At 43.9% G+C, this 20,383-nt stretch overlaps 1 protein-coding gene across 1 annotated transcript in view; it reads left to right on the top strand.

The window, feature by feature from the left end:
- The first annotated feature begins 3,616 nt into the window (after positions 1-3,616).
- The window catches only part of LOC121624961 (glutamate receptor ionotropic, delta-1-like), a 475,076-nt gene continuing 458,309 nt past the window's right edge, over positions 3,617-20,383 (top strand). The window contains exons 1-2 of the mRNA XM_041962947.1: positions 3,617-3,698; positions 19,881-20,036. Coding sequence (XP_041818881.1) covers positions 3,617-3,698; positions 19,881-20,036 — 238 coding nt within the window. The remainder of the gene's footprint in view (positions 3,699-19,880; positions 20,037-20,383) is intronic.

The following is a 20,383-nucleotide window of genomic DNA, read 5'->3' as shown; positions in this document are numbered from 1 at the left end:
TTTCTTATCATGGAAAAGTTTTCCATTTTCATGATCTCCCCTCTGTGTCTGTGTCTTTCTCCTTCAGTATAAAAGCCTTGCAGTAGCAGCTTGTTGCCAGTAGGAGGTGTGATGTTCCACCGATGAATAATAGTGAGTCCGCTCCATCAGCCGAGTCAGCTCTGGATTTCTGTGTGCCAGCATTGTGAAGTAATACACAATAAAAATGTTGCACTTATCGAGAGTCATTTTGAAATTAAAAAAAATTAATGATGCACCAAAATTATCTAATCGAATTTAATGTAACTCATATTTCATGTCTAATATAATGACATTATAATCTAATACTAATGTTGTATGATTACTGTTGATTACAATAGAAAATAACCCAGATTTCTGCAATTTCTACAATGAAAAAGGTGTTCCGTTTGAGGATGAGGATGATAAGAGCCTCATTAAAGACAAAAACGGGATTATATTAAAGTGCTGATGATGATATTAAGGGTTATTGATGAGTGTTGACTTTGATAAGAATGATGACGACACTGCTGACACAGCTGAAGAGAGGCATGCTGGTGAGGATGTTAGAAATGGATGCTGATGGGGAAAAAAAACAGTATCGATCATAGAAATTTGTTTTTATTGATTGATATTGACCCTTGAGTTGAGCTTGTTCATCGTTTTCAGTTACAACGACTCGATGTGTACCATCAAACTACAGCATCCAGGTCATGTGACTGAACACGCTCATCAGAGTTCATTACCAAGTTCATTGATCATTTTAGAGCCTCGTTAGCTCAAAATATGTGTTCAGGCACAAAGTTAATCACACAGTTTTCACACTGACTCCTCAAAAACACATTTATTTGAACACATTTTGACCTCTAAATAACACTTCAGTGGGAGTTAATAAAAGGCTATTTGATAAATCAAAAGTAAGACTTCTTGCATGAAAAGTAGATAAATAATTGCGTGAGTTAAATATTTTATATGCATTACAAAAAAGACTCAACATTACATCTGATGTGTTGAAAAGATAACTTTTAAAGAATTTATGAGTTTGTAAGTCTCTCTTTGTGCATGTAGAGTCATTCTTGTTCTTGGAAACTTGTACTGTTGTTTTTTTCAATCCAAAATGGAATACTTCAAACTCAGGATTTAATGTTTTACCAGCTTTTTCCGGAGTTTCTGTCTGTATCTGACTGCAATCTTCAGAAAATGTCTTTTTGTCTTTTAATTTCCTAACGTTTCTTCAGATTTCTGCACGCAGAATTTCCATTTCTGATTTTAGCTTGATAAAAAGGATGGGAATGAAGTTAAATAATTACAATGTATTGAATTTATATAATATAATAGTATATATAATGTATTAAACTGGATAGTGATATTACATAAAGGAAAGGTAAAAACCGTTTTATTTGTAACCGTTTCTATTGTAATATCTGCATTTATCAATAATTTCAACTGAATAATTAATGAATAATTAATGAATTAATTACTTCGTTCACTCTTGAAAGTATTTATATTCTTCTGACTTGGACACCCACACGGTTACATTTGTCATGTTTGGGACGAAGCTGGTGCTGAAGCCTGTAAATTACTCCAGAGGAGCTGTCCGGTCCGCAGCGGTGCTGAAACTGTCGGGATCCATCGGAGAAGGCAGCACCTGCAGTTCTGTGAAGGTTCATCTCAAGACTTTTGCCGAACTAGACTTGGCCAAACAATTAAAAGACATTTCTGAGTCACATTCATTCGCAAGAAATATCCTTTAATTGTAAAGTCAAGTGTAGTAATCTTTACTTTTCACCTCCTTTCCGCTGAGTGGAAACAGCCGTGCTGGTTCCCACAGGTCGTCACCCTCTCCTGGCGCACATGGGCTGGAAACACCTGGAATGACATCACGAGAAAGGTCAGGGACGTCACATGCACATACGCCGAGGACATGTGTAATCCCGTCAGTCAACAGGCTTCAGGCTGCAGAAGACAAACATGTCCGGGACTTCATTAAAGCTGCAGCAGATGCAGATTATCACCGCGTGAAATTACCGTGGAGGCAGCAGCGTCAGTGATCAGAGACGCTGCTGCTGCTGACTTGTTGAAAACTCCCCTGGTCGCATCCTGTAGTGAGAACATCTCCCCCCTCTCATCATCCCCTGTGCCGGGAGACGACCGTGTCCGAGCCTCCTCGGATCTCCTTTTCCCTGGAGCTGAGGAGTCCGTCTCCGCTTTCCTACATTCCTTCTCCAAACCGCCGCTATCACGACTCGCTTCCTCCTCCGCGTTTGATTTTTGACGCTTCGCTCCCTCTCCGTTTCTGGAAAATCCTCTGTGCAGCGCTGGGAAGATTTTACGCACGCGGCGACGCCAAAGCCTCCGCTCGCCTTGTACCCGCATGTTTGAACGCAACATTAGAGCTGATCATTTTACGCATGTCGGAGGTTTATTAATTCCGAGCTGAGAGAAATCATCGTTAAAGTGGAGCCTGCTGTTGTGCGTGCGCCGCGCGTCATCCATAACCTCTCCAAGCTGCCAGGGGGAAATACCGCTTCACACCGGTGTCACACATGATCCGGTATTCATTCAGGCTGCTGCAGCCCTAGGCATATACACAATCACCCTTTGCTGAAATTAATTTGGTCAGGTTATCTATTGCAGAACTGCTCCGTATTCCTTTTCGACTTTCCATCGCGCGAAAGGAAAAAAATCTTGAAATTACGCACGGATGGCGAAGTCACAAGCACGAGCAGAGTAATGCGATGTCTCCGCAACCCAACGAGTAAATCCAACGTATGCAACAGCTCTGCTGCAGCGCGGCGATGCAGTGGTGACGGGTCCTCCTCGGCGCTGAATAAACGAACTTCAGTCAGAAGAGGAGAGACCGCGTGAAACGTGAAGTCGGGCTGTCGCGAGTTCATTACCGGAACACCGGCACCGACGACCTCCCTCCCTCTCCAGTGTCCGAGTCATCCGGCAAAACCTACCCAGCAAGCGGGTGTCCGTCCGTGGCGCGACTACCTCTGCGCCTCGCCCCGTCTCCTCCGCGGTGCGCACCCGCTCCTATCCATCCCTCCATCCCTCCATCTCTCTCCATCTCCAGTCCTCGCCTCTCTTTTCTCCGGTCGGACTTCCAGCGCCGTAGATAGAGGCTCTGCAGTCACGTGGGTCGGGGGAGAAGAGAGAGAAGGAGAGAGAGAGAGAAAGAGAGACAGAGAGAGCGTCCCTCCTCCTCCTCCTCCGCAGTTTGCAGTGTGTTATGTCTCAGACTCGGAGGTAGAGAGTCAGAGCTGCTCGTCTGGCGGATCTCAACCTCTGAAACAAACCCCCGGTGTCCTCTCTCATCCGTCCCCGCTTCTCTCCTCACTCACCCGGGTTTGTTTCTCTGCGGAGCCCTGGAAGCTTCTAATTCTTTCTTCTTCGGCCCTTCTTCTTCCTCTCGACTCCGGCCAACAGTTTGGTCTCTGGGATTTGGTTTTTTATTACTATTCGGTGGTGATTTCAACAGTGTTTCTCGCTGCTGCTCCTGCCGCTGCCGCTTTTACGCACCGACGCTTATTTTGGATTTGCTCATCACTGGAGAAAAACCCCCAAAAATCAGCGAGGTGGATCCGTGGATGCGCCTTTTCGGCTCAAACTGGAGATGGAAATGCTGACATTGTTATTTCATTCCCTGTGGATATTGCAATGCAACACAGTGAGCGCCGACTCCATCATTCACATTGGTAAGACACCGACCGGGGCTTCTTTTTTGGCTTCGCTGTGCAGGGCTTTGGCTCAAGGGGGAGAGACAGGCTGGTGGCTGCATTCGGCAACCGCTTAAAACACGAAATTTGAGCAGCAGAGCAGGTTACTGATGGCTTGTGAAATATGGACACATTAGTATTGTTCAAGTTGAGTTATGGCAGAATTTCAGTATCAGAGTTTCTGTGCATGCGCTGATTTTGAAACATCATCTCCTCTCTGGCAAAAAAAGGACCCGACCTCACACCTGATTATCATTCCGATCCGTGGCAGGATAATGTGGAGGAAGGAAGGAGGCTGTTGCATCCAGGCTCAGACGCACGCAGCGGAGCCTGGTAGAAGTGTCCGCAAAGTGTTGCGCGGCGCCATCCCTCCATCCCTCCATCCTTTCCTCCATCCTTCCCAGGCAGGGAGAGCTGGTGTCGATACATATTCACATTCACATGCAGGAAACCCGAGGCTTACAGGAGAAACTGCCCCGACGTGGGTGTTTGGAGGGTTTCGTTTTATCTATCCATCCTCCTCCCTCCCTCCCTCCTCCTCCTCCTCCCTCCTCCTCCTCCTCCTCCCTCCTCCTCGTCCTCCTCCTCCTACATCCCTCTCTCCCTCGCCTCCCCTCATCTATAAGCCTGAACTTTGAATTGGACGTGAGTGAAATGTTAATCAACTCCGCCAAGGGAAGAGATGACAAAGGGGACAAACGCCGACTGTTTGCGCTCTGAAACAAACCAAAAGCCGGTTGGCGAGCACCGCTTTCCGCTCGCGTCTTCGTTTTCCATCATTTGATTGCTCGTGATTTTAGTCAAGTCACTTTGCTTCAGTAAAAGTAGGAGTTGATAAGAACACAGTGGAGTCAGGGAGGATCGGAGGAGACTGTGAGAGCAGAGCAGAATCGACGCGGCAACACTGATCACACGCTCACAGCCGCACGCACTTTTCATACAAACTCCCCAATTTGCACTAATTCCACTTAGAGGCTCCACTTCGCCCTGAGGTGATTGGATGCGGCATGCCGCCGCCTTCAGGTTGGAAGACAGCCATCTAGTTTGCAAAGGGAGGAAGTAAAAGCAATAGTAAGCCAAATGGTTGATATTTCCGATGTCTGCTGCAGCTCAGATCATCAGAGCCGGCCAGTGGCAGCACTGCGGTGGCCTGTACGTTTCAGCCAGGAGAGGGGAAGAGAGAGGAGGGGGAGGAGGAAGCGGATAGGGTGTGAGCGGGGGGAGGGAGTCAGAGCCATTCAGCTAATAAGAAAACACTTCCTACCTCAAGTGATTTTTCAACAGATACAGTGACGGATTGCTTCTAAAAGTCTGCATCTCAGTCATGGGAAGGTGTCATGCCATGTGTGATAAACATAATTTATCGGCTACAACACTTAAGAATGACAAACGAGCATTCCACCAGATGACTCTTAACGTCAGGAAGAAGAATGTGCTGCATGTTCAAGTCACTGGGGGTCTGTGTTTTCTCTCTTTCCTCTATGCTGGCTTTCTAATTAAATAATTATCTTTATTTGTGCTAATACAGATGACGTTCACTTGCAATAAAACCCACTGTACACTGAGGAAAGACATCATTTTGTTAGAGTGTTGTGGCCACTTCAGAGTACATTTCTAGAGTATGGATGGAGGGATGAATGGATGGACAGATGGATGGATACTTTGCTGTCCCTCAGGAGTAAATCTGCATTCATCTTGCACATGGAAACAGCAGAGAACAGTGATACAGGATTATCGAGAACACAGAACAGTAAATACAACAAGAGAGGGAGGTGATGCCAAATAGAGAGCCGACACAAACATGAATCCACGCTGGCAGGGCTGACGTGCTGGAATGATTTATGATTCATGAAAAAAGGAAAATCTGAACTGATATTGACAGATTTTATTCAAGGAGAAAGTCTATAGATTTCAAGGACTGTGGGTTTTTGAGTTTAACCTGCTACATGTTGAGATATATCAATCCTAATCCAGTTTAAATAATGTTGTCATGCACTTTTAGCCAAATGTAGCCTAATGCAGCATCACGTCTCATCACCGTCCACTGGTATGTCTGAAATCAGAGTTTCAGGTACGAGGAAACCAGCTGTGTGTGTGGCTTAAGGCTTTAATAAGAGGAAAGAAAAAATTTCTCAACCCAAGGAGGACAAGAAGGCTGTTGAAATGTACAAACATGAAAATTGTACTATTGTGCTATGCTATAAATTGTACTTCTTGTACTTCTTGAGTGTGAATCTAACCTGAGACACCTGGCTCTTGTTGCATTTGTGTCAGATGGTGGATCCCTGCAGGTCCTCGCAGTACAAATCGCAGTTTGTAGCTTGGAGACATGTGAACTCACTCCAGCGATGCAGCAGCAGGAACCCTCACAGACAGCTGCAGGATGCTGAAGTCTTTGCACATCTCACATTTTTTTATACTCTTCAAACAGGATTTTCAGCTATTCAGTGTTCTGTTTTTTTTTCTGGCAGGACACCCTGCCTGTCTGTAAAAGAAGATTATTTCAGATTTGTATTTAAAAATATTAGAAAATGCTCCTTTGTCCCTGCAAAACCATTCACACTGCTATAAATAACAGGTTGTCTGTGGCTTTATACTCTAATGATTTTGTGTATTACATTTCTGGTGCAATAATCCACAATGCTGCAAAGGATTCCCTGCAGCACAACGCTCAGAACCTTAATGGTGCTACAAATAACTCTTTAGTCCACAGAAAAAGTCTCAAACCTGCAGTATTTTTGTCCTGTTTAAGAACTACAATGTGTTCCTTGCTGTGTTTTACTTACAACTAGACCTGAGGGTTCTCTTGTTCTTTCAGAGAACCAACATCTTTAATAGAATATGAATGAAGGACCAGCTGCTTATGATGACGTTGTCAGATAAAGAGTTTTTGCTTGAATAAACCAGCAGTCTCAACCTTTTTGGCTCATGACTCCTTAGAATGACAGAAAGGCCGTTTCCCATCAAAGGTCAAGGCCTCAGCATGGATATGATCAACCAAAGAGGGATTTTATTTTAACACAAGTTTTTTCTCTTTTTTTATCCCATGACCCCTCAGAATTATTATCTGAACTTTTTATCAGCACCAGATGCTAATGATGATGCTAACTTACCAGAAATCAGTTAAGGAACCCAGTTTACTGGCTTCATTGGATCACAATGCGCTCGATGACTCGTGACCTCACATCAAATCTTATTTCCACGTGTGGACGTAACTGCAGAGCAGTTTAAACAAACGGTAACGGTTTTTCCTCTCAGATTGTTTATTTTAAGGAATTTAGGGCCCATAATCATCCCTTTAAAACAAAGGACATTTTTGGTAGCAGCACATTGTTTCCCTATGCTAATTTAAAAGATCAGTTGAGTGACATACTGGGAGTATGTCACCGAACTGATCCTTCATTGGATGACAATGATCTGTACGACTCCATAGTTTTCATCATAATGATTTTATTCAAGTACAAGGTTTTAAAGCAAAACATCGACCCAAAACATATGAAGCTGCATAAACATACATTAAAAATTTGGATTTAAAGCCTGAATTGCCCTCCACCCCCACCCCAGTCCCCGTGGCTGATCTGTGGTTGGCTGGCTGGCTGCATTCAGAGCCTCCGTTGTTCCCCTGAACCGACTGACAGTCTGACTCTGACTGACTTGGCAGCGCAACGCGACGCCCAGATCAGATGTGACAGTGTTCCAACCTCAGCCCCGAAACCCCTGCCCGAGCATCTGTCTCATCCAGCCGCGTGGCTTTATCGTCGGTGACACATCCCGGTTTGTTTGTCCCTTCCTCTCTTCTGTTCCCTGTAGAGGATCAGTGGCAGGCAGGGGGTGTCGCAGGGTGCTGGTGTGGGGGGTGGGGTCGATCTGTAAAAGAGCTGATACAGATGAAAATGTGGAGCTTGGACCTTCAATCGACCAGCTTGAACCTCTGACCCAGTTGCTGTGTTGCTGCGCATCAGTGGAGCGACATCCTGCGCTGTCGAGGTTCAACAGTCTGCAGGTTTTCCGTCTCATCCGTCCACAACAGCAGCTGGCTTCTCTAATTAGTCCCGCCCCTTCTGTTCTTTGGTTGAACGTGCTCAAATCAGTGGAAACAGCTGCTGCAGGGTTTGGTCGACACTGAAAGGAGAAGCGGTGGACAAGGCACGTCAGTTTGTCTGACTGAAGGTCAGGACCAGGAGCGGCAAACAGGAGGAAACAGGCCTCGAATCAATTCTGGCCTTTAATTAAATCTCAAATATCAGTCTGTCAGTGATGGTATGATGCATGCTCTCAGGAGGCCTATAAGAACATCTCTTTCCAGAAGGTAAAGTCATCATGAAAAGCAGACAAATAGCAGGTTGTCAAACGTCAACAGAAGCTTGTGCAGGCTGATGACTCCGGTTACAGACGTGTTGAGACAATATTGAACTGTTGTTTGAAGAAAAGCTGACAGAAATTAGTCTGTGATGCAGCTCAATAAACAGGCGTACTGTTGAGACAGTTTATCCAACAGATACGGAGAGACAAAAAGTGTGTTCATGTGCAGCGGTATGTGCTCTACGTCCTGTTCTCTGACGGGAAATCTTAATTTACAGCAGTCAGTGATATTCTGTACAATCATTTGCTTCCACCTTGTGGTTTGAAGAAGCTCTGTCACTGTTTCAACATGACAATGGATGCATGAAGAAATGGTTTTCCCCGTTTGGCGTGGAAGAACGTGACTGGTCTGCACTGACCTCAGACCATCCAGCCCCTTTGGAATGAACTGGAAAGTTATGTGGTTGTTAGAGACATTTCTGTGCACGTGTTTCATTTTTATTTTTGCTGTGAGCTTCCCACCACTGGGGGCATCCCCGCTGTGAAGTGTCATGATGAAGTGTGAGAGGTCACATAATCAGCCAGGTGAGGCACTCAGGTGTGGCTGATGGAAGGGAAGCAAACAGTTTTAGACCGTGTCGTGTCCTTTTGGTGTTTGTTTAATTCTGAGTTGGTAATCTGGTCAGCAGACAGTTATTGGTATTGGAAACTGTAACTGAAGAATGTGAACAATAACCAGCACCGTGATTATTCTGGATCAAAGCAGTGGAGTGGACTTGTCAGGTATTTGTCTCAGTTGTGGTTTTTATTGCCTTTTTGTCATGTTTTAATTTTCACACTTGGCTTCTGTTGATTGTTTTTGATGTATCTCAGATTTTTCTTCCATTGAACAGAATTCTCTGTGGGTTCAGGACTTTGAGGGACAATAGCCCTGATAATTCAGTGTTTATGTAAAACATGTTTATAATGCGGCTTTAAAGAGCCTCTAACGTGGGACCACTCACAGCGCTTTACAACACAAGCCAGCATTCACCCACTAACACACTGATGGTAGAGGTTGTCATGCACACCTGCTCATCAGGACCAACAACCATCCACACATACACCTGGAGCAACGTGGGTTCTGTGTCTTCCCCAAGGACACCTCAGCATTGACACTGCGGGGGCCAGGGGTCGAAACGCTGACCTTCTGATTGAGCCACGGCTGAGTGTGTGAATTATTTCATCAGTCTGGTTTCAGTGGCGAGTTTTGCTGTCCCATGAGTGTTTCAGGGGATTTTACGATGGGAGAAAAAAGAGATCCAGTGAGAAACTCTGAGTAAGAATGAAGAAATTTTGAAAGATGCTGAATTTGCAGACTGTCAGGTGTTGGTGCCCTCACTGTAAACAACGTTGGTATCAGCCTTCAGGAGCTGATATCGGTCTGACTTGAGTCATAACTCTTCTTGTCCCCTGCGGGCTGTTTTCTATGTCTGAAGGTCCTTTAAATGTCCCCCAGGCCAAGCGGATAACAAGTCACTTTTCATAAGGAGCCTGAGGAGGAGAGATTAACCCATCCCGTGAGCCAGGCAGCGAGGGATGATTTACGGTGCCGGTGTAGCGACTAACGGAAGGGGAGCCCTGTTTTTTTCCGTGGTCGGGGTTTGGAGAGGCGGGTTTGAACTGCAGGAATCCAATCTGTTGAGTCTGGCAAAGGGAATGAACAGCTGCGGCCTTTTCTTGCCCCGCCGCTAAATAAGATAAACTAACCCAGTTAGGGAACAGCGCAAAAGGCTTCCCGCACTGTCTCAGTGAAGGCTTAGCCAGGCCATTTACCTCCACCACCTGCACACACACACACACAGAGAAACACACATACATTCAGGGCAGATGCAGACCTGGACAGAGAACAGCACGGCCATGTTCCTAACATTATGCAGCAGCCTCATTCGCTGGATTGACTAAATGTGGCATGTAGCAGAGTGTCTGACCCTGCGAGGGCATTCAAATACCCCGCAAAGAAACACTGGTGTTCTTTCAAATTCGCAGTGACAGACAGGTAAAGAGGAGAGTGGGCAGACGCAGGGGAACAGGCTTGGAAAGGGAGCTGGTTTGACTAATAACAGGTTCCTGAAAGATTCTCTTTGTATACTCAAGCTGCCAACACTCACTGATACTGAATATCTTTAAATTTGATTTATTCATGGCAAAAAATGACAAGTGTGAGAGATGTTCTTGTTCATCAGACTGGATGATTTGCTTTCCCAGCCTGAGATTAAGCCCAGTCATGGATTCAGAACATTTATCACGAAGTGTGTCCACATTTGTTTTCAGCCCAATCCTAACAGCCTAAATTGCCATCCACTCTTTAAGTGGACTCCTGAGCTGATTGGCCCCCCGTGCTGTCAAATATCAATGATCAATATATCAGTAGTCCCGTTCCCTGCAGCAGAATAGGCTCCATGGATGATGTTAAGTGTGGCTGTGTTGCCCTGCACTTATGTGAGAGGAAGAGGCTCAGTGAATAACAGTAACTTATTGGATGTAATGCTTTTAATAAATCTTATTCATAGAGTCGTTTTCTAGATACTCAAAGACTCTTTGCATGATTAGGCAAGTAAAAAAAATGGAGTAGAACAATTAAAAACCTGAGATGAGTTTTAAGAGACTTCTTGAAATTAACTACATTTGAGCAGCCACTGATTCATGTGAGCAGGACCGGCTGGTGGTCTCATGGGGACAGGAGGTTGGGGTCTTTTCCACTGTGTGGGGAGAAGAAGGGAGAAGATGGGTGAGGTGAAGAATGGGGGACCTTTGTGGATGAAAACGAGGGTTCTGAAGAGGGTGAGCAGCAGAGTTCTGGACATACTGGAGTTTATTCAGTATGTTGGTGGTGGCTTGCAGGGTGTTTGACTGAGATACAGGTGTTATATCGACCTCTGTGAAGTCAGAAAGGTTAATGACGTGAAAGGACTTGAAGAAAAGTCGAGTTAAAGTTACTTTCAGGGAACATTTGTGTACTTGTGTAAAGATTTATTTGGTTTGATGCTGTTGTTTGATGGTGTTGGACTCTGTTGGTCAGCCACAGATTGGCCACAGCCACGTTTTTCTTACTTCATAATATTTAGTGTTTTTATGAGTGAATCGTTTGTTTGTTTGCAACCCTCCTTCCTCACACTGGCCCTGAGAACAAATACGAAGAACAAGGTTAATTCAAAGGTTAATCTCTCTCTGGAAAACTAAACCTTAAACTCGCTCCAATGAAATTATGTTGTTCTATTTATTTTCCTTCAAAAATGAAAGGTCATTAAAAGCTGCTGGAGCTGCCTCTGGTTATAATTCTTTTCTCTGTTCACTTGCTTTTAGTATTTCTGCATCCACATGAACTGATGTGAACTGCTGTCACATGTCCACATGCAGAGGCTCTGATTGGATGGCTGTTGGCAGAAACATATTAATGAATTCCACAAGTTGCAAACTTAAGCCAAGACTTGCCTGCACGTTTGCCAGCTGGAGCTTTTTAATTTTAAGCGTGGCATAATTACTGGTGTGTTTCACATGAGATACTGAAGCTCTTTGGAAGCTTTAACTCGGAGAACATTTGCAGTTGACAAAGTGTGATTGTATTTGTGTTGCTCGACACTTTGCTCCTGGCTTAATTTAACATTTTCAGCTTCTCTCTGGTTTGATTTTGTATTTTAGACGCTGCCGGATGCCGGCGTTAAACAGCCGAACAGCTGCGGCAGCTCGATGGCTCTTAATACCCATCACATTACTTCCAGAGTAGAAGGAGTCTTGTATGTAATAGTTGGTTGTACGTGCCAAAGTGGCCGGCCGTGTAGGTAATCTCAGCAGATGCACATTTCATTTGCATTAAGTCGCCGTCTGATGATTCTTGGCCGACTGACAGGAGGAAAAATCTCAGGATCTCACATCTTGTGCGAAAGCTTCTGAGGTGCCTAAATGAAAAGGCTGAGAATGGAGTTCAGCTTCAGGCAGATTCCTGCGGTTTGTTTCTGCAGCACTGAATCTGTCTGCTGCTCCACACGGCTGATGACGTCTGCCGGTGTGGAAACATATTTTGTGTTCGTATGGAAGGAATACACAAACAGCGAATCAGCTGTTGCGTTTGCTGGTTTTGCAACAGGTCACAGGGCTGCAGCATCACTTATTTGGATGTTTATTATGATAATAGCTCCGCTGTACCCGCCATGGGTGTGTCTTTTGGGCTCCAGGGAAACGTTCAAAATCCTGGATGTTATAAATCTTGTTGTTGTACTTTCTGTTTTGCAACACTTTAAAGCTCCACATTATTCGCTCCACTTTTAAAATCACGATCAGAATAATTCAGTTTGTTTAAACGGGGTGAATGTGAAGGTTAATTCCTCACATTATCTCACCCTGATTGGCCAACAGCAGCAGCGCTCAGTTCCTGCTGAATGGAGGCTCGCCTCTTCAAATGCAGTGACCTGATTGGACACAGATTCCTTCCAGATGGGAGTCATTTCGGACCAAGCAGTGTTGTGTCTTTAGGTATGATCACATCACACTTCAGCTCTATTTCCCATTTACTTTAATCAAAGCTGATATGACTGAAAAAGTCTGGTTGTTTTGGTGTGACCTCCAGAGGTCAGAGGTCACTTTTGTTCAGCTTTGTCTGCACAGTCAACCAATAGAGTGATGCCATAATTCCAGTGCTGTGCTGCTTTATACGCTGCCAGACCACAAACTGTAGCATCACTCATACATTCTTTACATCCTGTCACCATTCTGTTCATTATCCATTCATTTCCCACATGTGAACCATGACTTCTCATGCTGTTAGTGGCCGAGTGTGGAGGGAATTTGTGGGCCAGGAGGCGAATGAAACCGTTTCATGTGTTTGAGACTGTCGTCCCAAGGAAAACCACAGTATGAGTCACTTCAAAAAAAGCCAAACGAGAATATTTGTTTATGTTCCAGTGAAAAAGGCCTGTAGTGGCTGCAGGTCATAGTTATATGAATCTAAACCTCACTTCCTGTTTGGCCTCAGCCACATTTTTGACGCTTTTGTCTCTAGATCTAACCAAGCCTTAACCACAGTGGGTTCACACTGTTTTCCTAATGGTCATCTGGACACTTTGGGAAGGCTCTGTCATTAGTATTCTTGTCTGGCCAGTAGGTTTTTCAGGTAGATACCTTTGTCTCTGGGAGGGAGACTTTTTCAGGGTCAGTGTGAAGTAAAATATAAGAATGAAGAATAATTTGTGTTGTTGAAGGTAATACTGAACTCCAGTGACCTGCTACATGTGATATAATTCCCTTATGGTTTTACCTACCGGTGATTTGCTACATGGGCAGCATGAAAGATAAATGATGCCTGTTGTATTACCACTGATTGAGCCCTCAGTACGAGAAGGCATCAGTGTGATGAAAGGAAGAAGGTGAGAATTGCTCTGACTGTATGTGCTGACACCAACATTTTCTCTATTTAAGGGGAACCAGAGCGATCCGATGGGTGAAGTCAAATTTGTCCTGTCCTAATTTTCCACTCAAAAATATCATAACAGTTAAGTCCCACTCCGTCAGCCTGTTGAACAGCACTCATGCATGTCAGTCTTTGTATATTCTGCGGTGAGGATGACTGACACTCGCTTTATTAGGTTTTCATTTCCAGGGACGGGGCTGGGATGAGCGTCCATCTTCCCAACAGCACAGCAAATTTGTCTGTCGTTATAACCTGTCAGAATGTAAATGATCTACAATAATAATAATCCCGTTCTCTCAGAAATCCTTATTCTTGTGTCAACAAATCACATCTGTGGACGGAGCTCACAGCAGAGAGCCCGGAGCTGCAGACGTGTCGCTGTCCTTGGTGCTGAAACATGGTGTTCACTTCTTCTTTCTTTCTTTTTTTAAAAAAAGAAAATAAGGTCATGATGCTGTTGGACTCTTTTTTGACTCTACTAAACCTTCCCACATGGTCTGGATTAGGATGATGTATCGAGATCAAGTTTATTCATTTTGGTAAACCATAACAAATGCAACTAAGTTTGCACAATTTAGGAACCAATGCATAAACACACACATACAGGCACATATAGTATATAATACATAACAGTGGTGGAAACAATTTTAAGGTATTTCATCACTACTTCATACTTCTGTTCCATCATATATCACAAGGACATAGAGTAGTCTTTATTGAACTACATTAAATTAAAGCTATATTTAGTAGTAAATTGGTGGAGTAATATTTTATATCTGAAATATCTGATTATTTTATACAATAAAATTAAATATGATGCCTTGGAATCAGTGAAACTATCCAACAGTATGATGGATAATAAAGTATATTCTGATAATATTTCTGCTGCACCCTCTCAATCTATTTAACTACTCAAGTAAAGGAAATTAATGCTTCCTCTGTTGGTGAACAAAAAAAAAACATGAATGTATAATTTTTGCATAAATACACAAAACACACAAAGGAATCAAGGGCGAGTATGATCCAAATCAAATCCACTAAATCTCCTGCCATAAAGGAAAAAATATATTCTTTAACTAAAATCCTGCAATATTTTCATATTTTCAGGCATTTCTAATACAATCTGAGAATATTGTCACTCAGTGAGAGTCACAGCCTCCATAAAGCTTAACTCGGATTAATAGGTCCAGTGAGAAGCCAGAGTTTATGGTCACAGATCACAGAGGCAGCAAAGTCCCCAAATAAACCAACCACTTTCTCTGATTTTCCAGCCAAAGCCCCAGACTGCTGGTTGATTACCTGCCAGGGAGACGAGGAGGCCTGTTAAACTTACCAGCCACAATACATTGTTTGTGCGTCAGTGTCACATAAATTGCATTTGGCTGCCGGCTGGTGTGAAGTTCCCACCCTGTATGCAGCGGAAGAATGTTTGCAAATACGCTCGAAAGGCCGCAGACTCCAAATCACACATTTATTTTGCGACTTCAACAGGATTTCCCTGTTTCTGTGGTTTTTATTAACAATTCGGCTCAGGCAGAAGTTCAATCATCTGACCTTAAGGACTTAAAGCATATGCATGAGGTGAAAAGAAATGTTTTAATAAAGTTAAAAATGTCAAGTAATGCTTCTGGACACTAGTTTTTCTGTATCGATTGCTGTCTAGCTCTGTATGAGGTCATGTAATACCACCGCATGTGCTGCAGAGGGGAGAGCGTTACTGTCTCTGCCCTTTAAACAGTCAGTGTGCAGCTACATCATGAAAACAGTATTTTGAGAAGACGTAATACGTCCCCTGATTAATCAAAGGGAGCAGAGGCTGTTGTATTTAAGAAAGAGAATGATGTCATGTTGATATATTCATATAGAAAGATAAATTTCTTTTATTGTGCCAGGAGGGAAATTTGTTTTTTACATTCTGTCTCACACGGAAAACAAATGTGAGCTGATACACGGTTACATTTACACATTCATGCCCTTTGCTGTTTTTCCACATTTACTTGCATACACATGATCACATGATCACATGCACGCATCAGTACGTGTTAATGTATTAACCAAGGCGGCGATGGCCCCCCCCCTCCAGACAGAAGTGATGTGGATGTAGAAAGTGTGGGCCGAGGAGGGCGCTCAGTGCTGCTCGCTATCGTGAGCGCATGTGATGCTCTGAGTTGAGGTCTCAGAGGTCAGGTGCAGGGAAGCTCATGATGTTGGAGGCTGTGAATGTGTTGCAGGTTGTACTGTGTATGGGGGGGGGCAGTACACCCGGATGGTTTGAATCATGTTTTGTGAAGCAACAACAGGAGGTTTGTTGTGGTGAGGGAGCTGAATAATGTGAAAATGTTTTGGATGGAAACTTTGTCAACCGCTGGCACGATGATGACAGAGGACGTCAAATAACAGCTGAGCGTTTCAAACGATGACAAAAACGCATTAACTCAGCGACTCCAGCAGATGTTTTGCTGTTGTTTGTTCTCTCTGAGATTTCTGCCTTCACCTCAACACAATGGAGGTGAACGCAGTATAGTTTGCACTGCTCACAACATCGACAATGTACAAAAACTCAAAAACATAATCTCTTCACAGGCGGCGTCTTTGACACTACGGATAATCCAAAGAACACACTGTCACATTTCCTCATATGAACTATATCTTTGGCTTTTGTGCACCACAATGCAATTTTCATTCCTCATTGTGCGGAGGAGGAAGCAGAAATCTCACAGAGCGAGATCTCAAAACCTGGAGATATTAAATCCCAACCTTCTGCATGGATAGATACCACAAGAGGGGAGTGAGAAAATGTGTGTTTTTGTGGTAAATTGGATGAACTGACCCTTTAATTTAACTACTTTTCTCAGAGCAGACAGAGTAGGAGAGTGAGGTGAAGAAAATTCATGGAGGTTCGATCCTGAGCTTGTAGAGGCACCGGTGTGTCCAGAGGCGGCCTCCTCCACCCTCAGCACTCATTATTAATTAAACTCGTTGAAGTTTGAGGCTCCCCAGTCTGCTGCTGCGAGGAGAAATATAAACCTCACATCTCTCTGACAGGTGCAACAAGATTCATTCTTAATTGAAAGCGCCTGACCGACCGCAATTTCAAAACTGGATGATTGATTGATCAAGCCCAGAAGCTCGACGGCATCCCAGGCCGTCGAATCCACGGAGAGGATCTCGGCGCTGAGCGGAGTTCATTTGGATACTCAGCGAGCTGAATGAGCACAAGCAGCCTGGCAAATTGAATTCCCGCTCGTCGGCAGGGTTTTCTTAATTGTGCATGACGAATTGTCCGAACAGAATCTGGAAAGTTTCATTAATCAAGCCGTCCATTTGTCTGCATTTCCGTCCCTCCGTGTGTCTTTCCATTCACTACAAATCAATGTCTGCTCTTCCATCCATCAGTCCGCTCTGTTACAGTTTCCCAGTCGTGCTGAAACCTGGCAGAAACCTGCTGAACGTCTTATAATCAAGGACATTTTGGACAAGTTTAACGTCTGTTTCGCTGCTCACGCCGGTGGAATAAACATGAAAAATACATCATGCACAGATGAACCTGCTGGAGACCCTGAGACACATGAACCCATCAGCTACAGCAGTGGAATATAAAGCTATCCTCAATACTTTCTGCCCAGAGACGCACAGACCCACCTGGGCTCCTGGGCAGCATGCCCCCTCAGATTCTGATAATTTAATTTAAGGGAATATGCACCATTTAAAGCAGCATTTAATTCAGCTAAAATATGAAGGGTCTTAAAACCTGATTTCCATACTGCCCCAAGCGCAAAGAAAAGGAATCTCTTATCATGTCATGTAGTAATATCATTTGTTAATTCAATTCTACCGTTTTTACGCCACAGTTGGAAAATAAATTCCTCTTTAGATGGAGGAGGGAGGCGTCTCCCGGCTCTTTCAGCGCAGAACTGGATGCTCCTGCTACCTGTAGGTTGCTCTGCAAGGAGTGGTTTGTAGCCATAAGTGCGTGGAAACATATCGGCTTCAAGCTAAACAATCATGGCGAGGCCAGCTCACAGGTAAAGGTGTTCAGCTAACACAGTCAGCTCAGCTCCTGATGGCAAAGACCAGGAGGAGGTTGGTGATATTTCAGGAGTGAAACATTAAAACTCTTGTGCAGATGTTTGTGTCTTCTTGTTCGCGGTTAAACTGAATGCGCTGCTTATTAACAGCTAATTAAAAAAATCCTTTAACAGGAAGTAGCAGGTGGAGCGTCTGTTCTTTTTTAGTCTGCTGTGGTACAATTCAGAGCTCAAATTATGTTTTTATTTACTGTTCTCAAAGTTATCTACAGTAGGATGAGATTTAATAGCAGCTGTTCTTTAAATGTTCAGGAGAGGTGCTTCAGTTCCTCCTTCATCTCCGTTAAGATGCACCAAACCATCCTTTACTAAAGGGTAGGAGATACTGCTGTCCCTCAATTCATTGCTGCAGTGACACACCATTCAACAGCCGCTGTTAAATGCGTAGTTGAGTGTAAATGCGGTGTCTCTGAGCACAGCGGTTTGCATCTTTCCTTGACCTCAGGATCCATCCATGTCAATGAGGATCGTTCGGGAAAAGACACAGCATGTCTCTTTCTTGACTTTTGAAAGACGGGATTCAGTCATCGCGATGTTACAAGAAGATCAGATGAGAGGTCACTGTGGGCTGGATGTGATGTGTTCTGTGTTGGATGCTGCTCTTTCCTGGTCTCAGTCTCGTTTCCAGGGTGACCCCACTATGAGCATATCCTGTCTTTGGCTGCAACTGAACAGGAAAGCACAAAAAACTACAAAAAGCACCGGGTCATTCATGAGTGATTCATCTTTAAAATCACTGAGTTTAAGTTTGAATCAGTTTTGAGAACCAGGGTTGAGGGTTTTCATATATTGATAGCTCAGAATAGATTCAGTAGATTAAGGAAGTTTTAAAAAAATGGCCTCCACGGTCCCCCAAAGTTATTAAGCCAGAAGCCTCAAGAGGTTTCACCAGGTCACCGAGCACAGGAGGAGCTTTAGATTCATGGAGAAGTCTAATCTTCCCCATAAAGGTTGCACAAAAAAGGTTGCACAAGAACCCAATATGAAAACTTCCTGGAATGCATCTGAGTCTACAACATTTTTCAGTCTTTAGATGACAGTTGAACCATAATCAGTGACACCAGTCAGTCCTGTAAGCAAACCCATCTGATCATATTGATATGAACAGCTGATGAGTCGCTGTAGCGACTGATTAAGCTAGCAGTTTGTGGTCTGCTCTTGTGTAATGGTTGGATCCATATGTAATTTCAAATGGTCTAATTTTACCTCTGAACGGGCACCGATGAAAGACGAAGAAGGGCTTCAGTGTGCTGATGATGTTGCTATGGCAATAATAGGAAGGCTTGTGGGTCTGTGAAGAGCTCGACGGCCAGACTGAAACACTAACGCAGGGTTTGTGTGAATCACAAGGCCTTTGTCCCGTGTGGTTCCTCTCTTTCCTACAATCAGTCTGTGTACATTTTGCACCATGTTGGTTGAATAGAATTATTACCACTGTTGCTGAATGTTAATTTCATTTCCGTCATATTGAACCACTTAATTAACAGCTTTACTCTAACTGAAAGAGAGCAGCTCTTCTACATATTTTAGCATTTATTAAATCTACTTTATGAGACTTTTTTTATTGTGTCACATCATTTCTTCTGTCCGACTGGTTTCTGCTTTGGAAACATTGCAGATTTGTTGATTTCACTTTGAAGTATAATTAGGTATTTCCTTTTGTTTTTGCTTTTTGTTTGATTAATTAACTTTGCAGCAAAGTGGGGCATATTGTGAATTTGCATTTTCAGTTAATCCTGTGCCTGTGTAAAATATCAATGGCTGACAGGTTGCTGCTGTAACACAAGCAAGTGGTTCACTTAAAAAGGACAGAATGAACAAACACATGAACATGAATTAACTTCCATTGTCAAAACAGTGTTTTTTGACTTCTGAGGTGGCCTGCTTTGACTGTAGAATATTGTGGGAAACTCTGATGGGATATGGTACTCTCAATCCCAACAAGCGAACACATACAGCCAAAAACTGCACTTTACATATTGAGTGGAGTTCAATGGCTACAGCACTTATGTCTTGGTAAGGTTAGGACTGTAGTATCAGTTCGTCTGACAATTATTTATCTCTGTTATCAACGCCACATACATTCTAAACGTCTCTAAAATTTTGGTCTATAAGACAGAAAAATGGTGTTTGAACAGTCCTTAACCAGTACTTGAATAAAGAAAAGAATCAGAGCTGAAACTGTTAGTTGATTGATCGAGTAATGGTTGAGTTCCTGTGGAGTTTGGGTCAACAGGTCCAGTCCTGTTCTTATGTAGGCTGGACTGATATGAGCATCCAGCCGCCCCACTGATCCACGCCCTCTCCCTGTTTCCACCTGCCCAGGTGCGATATTCGAGGAGAACGCGGTGCGGGACGATGAGGTGTTCCAGCTCGCCGTGTCTGACCTCAGTCTGAGTGATGACATCCTGCAGAGTGAGAAGATCACACACTCTATTAAACTCATCGAGCCCAACAACCCTTTCCAGGCGGTGCAGGAAGGTAAGGACGCGCTCTGTGTGTGTGTGTGTGCATGCGACGCCTTCGAGCTTTTTGCAGATTCAGGTTTGTTGTTGCTGGAGTGTGTGTGTGTGTGTGTGTGTGTGTGTGTGTGTTTCTTGCTTCGGATTGTTAATCTTTAGGTTTAGCTGGTTCTGTCTCTTGGCGATGTATCCTCACGGCTAATGACCCAGGTATATTGACCCTCTAAACGCTGTTTAAATCCCTGCTGCTGCCTGCTCTGTTCCTGCTCTCTGAGGACGCTGCTGGTGTTTGATGCTGCACTGCAGAGCCTCTCCTTCGCCTTCTCTTCCTCCGTCTTATCGTTTCCTCTGAGACTGATTCTCTCT

This window comes from Chelmon rostratus, chromosome 21 (genome assembly GCF_017976325.1).
Source record: "Chelmon rostratus isolate fCheRos1 chromosome 21, fCheRos1.pri, whole genome shotgun sequence".
NCBI classification, from domain to species: Eukaryota; Metazoa; Chordata; class Actinopteri; order Chaetodontiformes; family Chaetodontidae; genus Chelmon; species Chelmon rostratus.
This window is presented reverse-complemented; position numbering and strand designations above follow the sequence as displayed.